Source organism: Mastomys coucha, unplaced genomic scaffold (assembly GCF_008632895.1).
Source record: "Mastomys coucha isolate ucsf_1 unplaced genomic scaffold, UCSF_Mcou_1 pScaffold18, whole genome shotgun sequence".
NCBI lineage: Eukaryota > Metazoa > Chordata > Mammalia > Rodentia > Muridae > Mastomys > Mastomys coucha.
The window spans coordinates 17,570,096-17,580,589 of NW_022196900.1; the positions used below are offsets into that span (position 1 = coordinate 17,570,096).

General features: G+C 42.1%; 1 protein-coding gene across 3 annotated transcripts in view; it reads right to left on the reverse strand.

Annotated features, from left to right (window-relative positions):
• Nucleotides 1-1,769: 1,769 nt before the first annotated feature.
• The window catches only part of Ctnnal1 (catenin alpha like 1), a 58,316-nt gene continuing 49,591 nt past the window's right edge, over nt 1,770-10,494 (reverse strand). For all 3 annotated transcript variants that reach the window (XM_031377448.1, XM_031377446.1, XM_031377447.1), the window contains exons 13-19: nt 6,836-6,886; nt 6,584-6,738; nt 5,252-5,300; nt 3,328-3,384; nt 2,700-2,813; nt 2,026-2,106; nt 1,770-1,906 (exon numbers count right to left, since the gene is read on the reverse strand). In XM_031377448.1, the coding sequence (XP_031233308.1) occupies nt 1,847-1,906; nt 2,026-2,106; nt 2,700-2,813; nt 3,328-3,384; nt 5,252-5,300; nt 6,584-6,738; nt 6,836-6,886 (567 nt within the window). In that variant the 3' untranslated portion in view covers nt 1,770-1,846. The remainder of the gene's footprint in view (nt 1,907-2,025; nt 2,107-2,699; nt 2,814-3,327; nt 3,385-5,251; nt 5,301-6,583; nt 6,739-6,835; nt 6,887-10,494) is intronic.

Here is a 10,494-nt window from a genome sequence, read left to right on the forward strand (position 1 = left end):
GCTGTCCTGGAACTCACTCTGTAGACCAGGCTGGCCACTGCCTCCCAAGTGCTAGGATTAAAGGCGTGCGCCACCACCGCCCGGCTCTCTGCTCGTTTTATTGTAAGTTAAGAAAGAGGATTTTTGCTTCACAGACTTAAAAACCATGCTAGAAGTACTTTTAAATGCAGCACATGAAACAGTACAGGTTGGAATCGCATTTTGTAATTTTATCACTGGTCAGTATGCTGCCCCTAGATTTTGATAATGGATCAAAATTAAGCCAGTAGGTATGAGTTCAGTTTGAACGTACAATTTTTATTGAAGTGTATATTATCACATGATATTTAATACAAATTAATAAACCCTATTTTGTTGTTAGAGATAATGGTATTGTTGCCACATATCATTAACAGTTTTGTTGAGGGATCGGATTTATTACTAAGACAGTAGTGACACTGAGAATCCAGTGAAGTTAGCATTCTGCTTCTCGGTTTAAAAAGAAATCCTAGAATTTTCACTCACACGTGTTGGTACCAGTCCTGTCTATTTCACAGAAGATGGTTCATTCAATCATTCCCCATAACAGCTGTCTGCAAGATTATCCTTCTAAAAGACTGACTATGTTGGCGTGTGTGACCGTAGCTAAAGGTATGAGATTTCTGTACAGCACAAGCTGGTACTGCACATGCTCCCTCACTCTGCCCTTGTTCTGATAAGTCTGCAGGACAGCCGATCAGCTGGGTGACCTGAGCAACCTTCTCCTTGCTTCATCCACAGCCTACAAGGAAAACAGGCTACCCCAGAATCATTTCCCCAGCCCAAGGTTTAAACCCTAAAGTTTAAAAGGCTAAAAATATTGATTTTAAAATGAGCATTCCAATTCCACATACATAAAATGCAGTGTACAATATCTGAAATCTAAACAGCCGCTTGGTTCCAATGTTTTGTCCTCTGCAACTGTCATTTCATCAATACTGAGAAGGGTATTTCAAAAGTGTTCTTAAACCAGTAAGAAATACTTAGGATTCCATTCATTATTCATGACTGCCTGGTCAGCTATGCATACTACAGCTAAAATAAAAAACCATCTCCTCTTCTGAAGTTGCTCCAGGGGGTTCTCTGGAATGACTCCTATGGTTTTCCTTTCCAAAGTAGGGAAGGGACAGAGGCAGCTTAGCAACCTTATCCAGTGAGATACTTATTAGAAGCAACAGTGCTAGCAGGTGTGATCTGGGACCAGGCACTGAGGGACCCTTAGCCTGCTTCAACAAGACTGAAGAAGAGTTCACAGGCCTAAAAAAAAAATAAAAAAATAAAAATAAATAAAAATAAAACTGAGCCAGGCAGTGGTGGCACATACCCTTTAATCCCAGCACTTGGGAGGCAGAGGCAGGCGGATTTCTGAGTTCGAGGCCAGCCTGGTCTACAGAGTGAGTTCCAGGACAGCCAGGGCTATACAGAGAAACCCTGTCTCAAAAAAAAAACAAAATAAACAAACAAAAACCCAAAACAACAACAACAAAAAAAACTACATTCAACAAGGCCTCTGTATATTTTCTGCTGAAATTAGTGTTGTAGATAATCAGCTTAAAAAACAGTTAAGGATGCCAAAGGGGAGTGTGCATTTGCAACTGCTTCTTTGGGATTCAGCCGCCATTAAGACAGTTAGGATATTTGGTGTGTGCTGAAAAACACCCTGAGCACAGTGTCTGCCTTTAGAATCTTAGCAACCACCATAGCAACATGACTGTCTAATCTGAAGATCAGAAAAAAGAAAGATTTCAGCATTCTCTTTAAAAAGATCATTTGCTTTTTAAAATGTCAGCTGTGCCACATGGTCTTCCAGAGACGAACCCCAGGCTGCTCAGGTTTGACTATCCATGGTATCTTTGTTCGTCGCTGAGACCCATCTGTTATTTTCTTTCTGGAGGAAAGAATTAAGATAATTAGCTTCTGCTATGCTCTGAAAACAAGCTGCTAAGTGAAGCATGCACACTGCCATTTCCCTTTAACTTAAAGCTGAATACAGAAAGACAATCTCACCTTCAGTAGCTTATAGCAAAGTGAGAGAAGCTGGATCACGAGGGTCATCATGGATCTTATCTTTGTAATACACTTGTCAACCTACAGTGACAGAGCATGTGTGTCATTCTAACAGCAGGACTTCCATCTACATCATCTACATCAAGTTCCTCCATCATGGAGATCTAAGGACCTAAAAAAGTATAGATCAGGGTACTTATGGGGACCGAGGTTCCAGAGTGAGGATAGGCCTGGCTGCCTGCTCTCATGCCTGTCTCCTGGAAACCCAGGCAGAACGATGGATCACAGTTCTACTTCAGGCCATGCATAAGCTTCTTAAAACACTGCACACACCGACAGTGCATCCCTTACTCTGCAGTGATCTACACTCCGCCAGAATTCCTCCGCTATATTACAAGAGCCTCGACTCCAAACCATTTATGACAGAGAGAGGGGAGGACTCCAGGTGAACGACTCAGAGGGAGCTGCTCAGTGCTAGGAACTTATCTGCAGCCTCAAGTCTAATGGTGACCTGCTGTTCTCTGGGGTCAGGCACAGAGCAGCTGCTTTCAGACAAGCGTGAAACAAGGAACCAGACTCTGTATGCCCTTTAGCACAAAGGGCTGGAACTTAGCTGACAGAGACATATGAAACATTCTCAAGTGCTTCCCCAGCTATCCCAACCTCGCCTTTACCTTTAGAAACACTTTACTCTGCAAAGATGTCTTAGTTATTGTCTGAAGCTGGTGGCAGAGAGGAATTAGTTTGTTTATTTCCAGGAGAAGCATAAGTTTGTCATCATCTTTTAGCTGAAATAGAATTTAGGAAGTTATTACAACCTCAACAAGACTCCATCTTCTATACTTTTTTTTTCTTAATAGAAATCATCTCATACATAGCCCTGGCTGATCTGGTACTCGATATATAGACCAGGTTGGCCTCAAACACGTAGAGACCCACCTGTTTTAGTGTCCTGAGTATTACACCACAGCCAACCTGTATCTTTTTCCCCCTCAGTGCTTATATTTTAAAATATAAAAATAAGAAATAATTCAGTTTCTTAGAATGACTTCATTTCCACAAACCATGAATATTATGATGTTTTGTCTTTGTGCATTCCAGACAAGTCTTCCACTGGGCTAGACCCATTCCACCCCCAAGGAATATTTATAGTCACACAAAAATAACACAGTATAACAGAACAACAAAAGAACAGGATAACATAGCAAAATGTTCTATGTCCTATATAATTTATGTATTAGTAAAATGCTTCAGGTGTGGGCATATAAAATCACTAGCACTGGACACGGAGACATGCATTACCTGTTTTGAAAAGGACTGTACACTTGAAGTAAGCTTTAATCCCTCTGCAGCAAAAACCTGGCAGAGAGAGAAAAATCACTATTTTAGATCAATGTCTTCTGGACACTTAGTAAACAAATATTCTCAATCCTTTCACACAGCTGAAAAATAGCCCAGACACTAAGAATGAGCCTCAGAGCTCCAGACATTTCCCATTGTATCCATTACAGGAAACACCAGAGTTTAGCTAGAATCAGAAATTTTCCCAGACCTAAAACAAAATCCCCAGAGCAGCTCCTCTATACCTAAAGACCTCCAGTTATTCTGTAGAGTCACACGGGCCTGAGATCCATAGCCTCATAAATTATCTGTTTCTTTCTGATAGCATCCCCAGATCACTTCATAAGATCTCCAGTCATAGAGAGGAGCCATTTTTGGTTAGCATGTAGCCACTGGTAACTTGATTCAGTAAATAACCTCACAACTGTACACATGTAAGCAACCCCAGTTAACCAGTGGGTTATAAAAAATAAGAGACACGAGAATAGGAAGGCCATGACTTGAGAAGAAGAAAAAGCAGGTTCCAGAGGGAGAGGGAAAAAATAACATCAAAATATATTATATACATGTATAAAATTGTCAAACAAGTAAAACATTACTTTATAACATCCTAAAGTGTGAAAGAGCCATGAGTCCTCAGGAAGGAGGTCAGTCTGGAATTCTGCTGTTTCCACCTAACCATGACTGAGTTCCCCTCCAGACACATTCCACACCAGCTATGTGAGAGGACCAATGCAGACTGTTACATTTTATTGTAATTTCAGATTTTGTCTGTTCACCTTGCATTTTATAATTTGGAGAACAGGACTTTGGGAAGGAGTGAAAACCATAGCCAGACAAGTGCAAGGGACAGAGAGGACACATTAAAGTGCAGAACACATAAGACCCCTTAACACACCACAGCAAGGGTTGCAGACAAGGCTTGCCTGGGGTAGCAAGAGTACTTGCTGTTCTTTCAGAGAACCCAAACTCACAGAGCCACAGAGCCCCAACCACCTGTAATTTTAGCTCCAGTGAATCTGACACCCTCTTCTGACCCTAAGGTCTCTCACATACACACACACACGCATGCACACATGTGTGGTTTAGGAAGAAAACTAGTCCTAGAATACGGGTGGAGGGGTGAACTTTGACCTGGTAGTCATCAGCTTAATACCTTGCCATTAGGTAACTTGTCATTGTTAACATGATCACAAGGTGAAATAGCCCTCTGCATCTTTCCTAGCCCTAAAGGGAAGTCAGCTGGCTTTCTCTTAGCTTTGGCCAGCACTGCACGACTCTCTTCCCCTCAAACCTCATCATTCCACATTCTCTCAGTTCTCATAGCTTCCCTGCTGTTTCTGTTGGGCAGAATGTCAGCCGTTATAAAAGCACAGGAAAGCTGATAACTCCCAAATCTCTGTCCATTTCTGACACTGCCTTTGCATTCAACGTGGGTAAAGCACAACGCTTGATTTCCTCTCTAAACCTAATGCCCTCCCTTAGTGTACAGCACCTCAGTCAACCATTAGCATTTATAGTGTCAGTTGAGTCAAAGCCTTTTAGAACATCTTATCATTCTACAGCTTCCCAAGGCTCAGTGGGCTCAGCACCGTCACACTTGCAAACAAAGAACATTCAGGTTCTGCAGAGATGCTGGGCCTTCCATTCCAATACAGCTCAGCATCTCATCTATAAGGACTCTGCAGGGTTCATAGCATAACTGCTGTCATACCTGTTCTGCCTCTGAAATACTCTGACCCAGCTCACCCTTCTTTCTATCACCTCAACAATGTGCCTGCTCAAATGGCACCTGACAGAAGTCTCTCCAAGCACCCTCAGTCACCTCTCCCTTTTTATCCCATAGGATCTTATCTCTCTGAGTATTTATGAAAACAAAACATACCTCTAGGAAGTTAATTAAGTCCTGGGAAGTTTTCAGTGGGCCCTCTCCTCTAAAAAAGAATGAGTTATTAAAATAAATATAAGTATGAGCCTGGAAATTGGCTTATAGAACATTAATGTTTCAGAGCATTCTGTATATTAGCAGAACTCAATTTGTAAAGATTAATATGAACACTGATAATATTGTGACATTCTTAAAACAACTTTATTACTTCCTAAGTTAGAGTCATATATGTTAATTTCATAATGCAAAGAGAACTGAAACCAGCCAGGTAATTAGTGCTATTTGTCCTTTTGAGGCTGCTCTTATTTTGCTTCATGAATAAATATATGAGGTCTGATGATATGTCACAACCAAATGCATTTTGTATGCAATAAAAAGAGCACCAGACCCTGGCAGACACAGCTTCAGCTTCAATGGGGCATACATAAAATTCCAGTTCTACATGTAGAAAATAATCATAAAACTACTTGTGTTGACCAGTTTTATTCAGGAGTTTAAAAGCTACCAAGGACTAGGAACTCTGGAAAATAAAAGGTAAACTCCAGCATAGCAACCGGCAGATGCACGAGAGGAGCTATGGCCTAGGTACAAATAGGAGATGCATGCTCCCACAGCAGCTTCGGCCCCTAAGGGCTGTGAAGTGCGAGCAAATCCTTCCTGCTCTCCGATGCATGCAGGAAGGAGCAACTGAATCACATCAAAAATTATAAAGAAAACTTGAAAAGCACTAGACTGTCTTAAATATTTTATTAAGAAATATGAATTGGCAAGGCGGTGGTGGTGCACGCCTTTAATCCTAGCACTTGGGAGGCAGAAGCAGGTGGATTTCTGAGTTCGAGGCCAGCCTGGTCTACAGAGTGAGATCCAGGACAGCCAGGGCTACACAGAGAAACCCTGTCTCGAAAAAAAAAAAAAAAAAGAATTATTTTCTTGAACCTTAGTATTTCTGTCCCCAAACTACATATCCCAGGCCACAGAGCTTCAGCTAGCCTCTGCTATGCCATGGATTGTTCTTCACACATTTCAATCTTTTCTTAACTTTGTAAGATTTATTTATTTATGGTGCATAAATATGGTCCCAGTACTCAGGAGCACGAGACAGGAAGATTGCTGCAAGTTCTAGGCAGCCTGGACTGTTGTCTGAGACCCTGTCTCAAAAATGGCTGAATAGTGGAGCAGTGGTGACACGTGCCTTTAATCCCACCCAGCACTTGGGAGGCAGAGGCAGGAGGATTTCTGAGTTTGAGGCCAGCCTGGTCTACAACAACAACAACAACAAAAATAGCTGAATAAGCAAACACATAAACAAATCAAAATGGCATTGCATACCTAGTAAATAAATACAGAGAATAAGCCATCCTGGACATATTCCGCCCATGTTGAACGATCTCGTTCTCTTCATCTTCCCATTTCTCGATTTCACAGTCAGCATCAGAGGAGAGCAAGCCCAGCTTCAGCCCGAGCTTTGCTATCCTGGCTTGCTCCTGCAAACACACGGAAATCACAGGTCTGCACTTGGAAGGGAGATTTCAGAACTCTGTCTCCTTATTGATACAGGACTTACATAACCAAAGAGCTTACCTCTGAATCAGGTTTGTCAGGCTTTACTGATTTCAGGTTTGCATTATTCTTCTGTGACAATAAAAAAAGATTAGAAAGTCTTAGCATTTCATTGTGAGGAAAGTCCTCAGTAATAGAAAACATGGGAACTTGTAAGGAACCCTAACTCACCATTCCCAGCAGGTAGTTAAATTAAGCAGTTAACTACACCTGTAAATATTCTACTGGGTGACTTCTGCTCAGAGCAAGTCATCAGTTTGGAATTCAGGGCTAAGGGGACAAAGGCAGGGTCATGCCCAATCTGCTCTCTGTGTTACTAGCTGCCTGCTTCTTTTCACAAGGTCTTTAGGGACTTCACAAGACAGCACCTAGAATATTCTCAGAATCCACTGATATTGTCCCCACAGCTTCCCAACTTCTCTGTTGCAATAATATTATTGTAACATTTGATTGATTCTGATGAAATGTCATTTGTAAGGATGTTCCCACTGGTTGACTCTATAATGCCTTCAACACTCTGAATTTCAATGCCCTGCTTTTGCTGCCATCCCAGTGGCTAATCCTGAAGCCATGCTGTAAAGACCTTACACTTTGAATTTAGAATTTACTGTAAGCCAGTGCTCAGTGGTCTCCCATTTTAGAAATCACACGTTTGTTTTCACATAACTACTGGGAACTCAATGCATTTCCTAGAAGGGAAGAAGTCTATCATAGGTCACCAGGCTAGTTCAGAGATTCCTTCTAACTCCAGCATCACAGAGCCACAACGTACCCTACCATCAACTATAGCACTGCTTCTTTGAAATATATATTCAAACTTTCTTTGGAGATGACAGCCTACAGTGAGAACTTCTACTCTCAGACATGTCAGGAGCTCCCATAGTTAGAACAGGCAGGACAGGGAGGCCAATAGAGACTGGCCAATAGCTGGAGAAAGCCATTTGTCCAGTGAGACAATCAAATTACACACACACACACACAGGCGCACACACACACCCACACACGGCATATATATATTTACATATGTATATGCAAGATGTGAATTACAGCCAAATAAACATTCATGTGCCTGTCTAGCTTAAGAAAAAGATCAAAATTTTTAACTTTTAGAACTTCAAGAGTATGGGTGTTCTGCTTGCATGAAAGGTCTTGCGTGCCACGGGCATATGCCTGGTGCCCTTGGAGGCTAGAAGAGGGTATCAGATCCCATGGAGCTAGAATTACAGCTGAAGTGTAAGTGCTAGGAATTGAACTCAGGTCCAGCATAACAGCAGCCAATGCGCTTAACCACTAAGCCATCCACTAAGCCATCTGCTAAGCCATCCACATAGCCCTCATCACCTATCTTTTCAAGTATACATACAGATATCCCTCAGTTTAACAATGGAATACATATTGAGAAGCACATCATAAGTTGAAAATGTATCAAGTTTTAAAATGCATTTAAAAGCTACAAATATAGTTAGAACACTTCTTTGCTTTGTGTGTGAGACTTTTGGTTCAATTTTTCCCCAGCATTGTGTGTGTGCGTGCGCGCGCACACACACTTAGGACAGCTAACCTATCAGCATAGTACATTGTAGAGCATCGTTTGTTTCTGTTCCTCTTCACATATCTCCCTGGAAGCTGCCACACATTGACACTGGCCAGCACTGTGAAAAGGGATCACAGCATTTAGGATAAGCTTGAGCAAAGATCAAAATTCAAAGTACAATGTCACTCAACATGTGTAAGTAAACATGTATAAGTTAGGTCCATCTGTACATGCATGTCTGTGCAAGTTTGAAACAGGGAAGGAGGAAGAGGAAAAGGTCATATGCCACCTAACAACATTTTGATTAGCAAAAGACCAAATTTACAATGGTGACCCCATAAAACTATGTCATCTAGGAGCTGATGGCTCAGTGGTTAAGAGTACTTGCTGCTCTTGTAAAAGATCTGGTCGGTTCCAAAAACTCAGATGACAGCTCCAGCTCCAGGGAATCCAATTCCCTCTTCTGGCCTCAATGGACACCAAGTTCACACATGGTGCACATTCATATATACAGGCAAAACACTCATACACACAAAATAAGTAAAAACAAAGTTCAAGACATCCAAGAGCATATTCTACTACATGGTGAGTTCAAGGCCAGCCTGTGACACATGATCCCTTGTCTAAAACAACAAGCAAACATATCACCTATCAAGACCAAGGTCATCTTAGGTCATGCTAAGTATTCCTGGGATGTTCTCACAATGATAAAATCACCTGTGACCAATTTCCCAGACCATGTCCCACTATCGAGTGACAGCTTCCTGATTTATGGAAATATACATACAAGCCAGAAGTATGTACATATATACAAACAAGAAGCATGTATAATGAGCAAGAAGCGCGCACACACACACACACACACACACACGCACACATGCAAGCACGCACCCACACACGTGAGCAAGTAAGTCTGTCTTTCCTTTTGTTTGCCTTGTTGTGAGCAGGTACTGTTATTTCTGATCAGTTTCTCTGTCACCAGGCTCAATAAGAACAAAATTGCCATAATGTCTCCCTTATGTCAGAATATTCCTTACATATGAACACAAACCTAGTGATATTTACTACTGAAGACAGGGGCATAGAAGGACAGATGCGTGCACATACACAAGCACAAGTCTGTGCTCATGAGAACTAAGCCGACTCCCCCTGGGAGTCACATCATGGTCTTAGTTCCTTCCATGGTCTAGCAGACTACAAAGCAATATGTGACGTAAACTCAGTACCTTCTCAATGCTTTTAGGTTTTATTTAGACTTCATTCCCATATAAACTACTATACCTTTCTCATATAAGCTACTTGCGTTACATGATTTTTATTTTTACAAATCGAATTGCTAAAGTACTTAATGAATATTAAGGGGAACTGTAGAAAAGGTAATCAAGCCATCTTTACAGTGTGGCCATGGGGCAGTGACAAAGCTCAGTGGGTAGAGGCCCTTGCTACCTGGCCTGACAGCGTAAGTCTGGTCCTCAGGACCCACACAGTGGGAGGAGAGAAACAACTCCTTCGGCTGACTTCTGGCCTGCACATACGTACCATGGCACATGATCACATCACACCACCCCCGCCCAGAAAAATGAATAAATGTAAAAATAAAAACAAAGAGGAAAAAGCAAATGTGGTCAAGCTTGCCACCTAGTGGACACTATTTGGAAATGCAGTTCTGTTATATAAAGCTGAAGATTTCCAAATATAAATAGCATGAGACTCTAAGTTTGCACTCTGAAAAAGGAGCTACAGTTCTCTAAAAATATAGTTAGCTGTGCTACATTCAACTAAGGAAGTGGTTTATATTTTGAAATTATGTTACTAAAGATTGGAGGGCTCACTGAGTTCAATAAAATCTTCCTTCCATGCAACCCACTGTACTGGAGATGGAGCCTGGGCCTGTGTCAGGAGGCAAGTGCTTCAGCAGTGAGCCTCAGCAGGAGCACTCCCTCACAGCAGGAGCACTCCCTCACAGCAGAAACACTCCCTCTCAGCAGGAGCACTCCCTCACAGCAGCAGCACTCCCTCACAGCAGCAGCACTCCCTCAGAGCAGCTACACTCCCTCACAGCAGCAGCACTCCCTCACAGCAGCTACACTCCCTCACAGCAGCAGCACTCCCTCTCAGCAGGAGCACTCCCTCAGAGCAGGAGCAC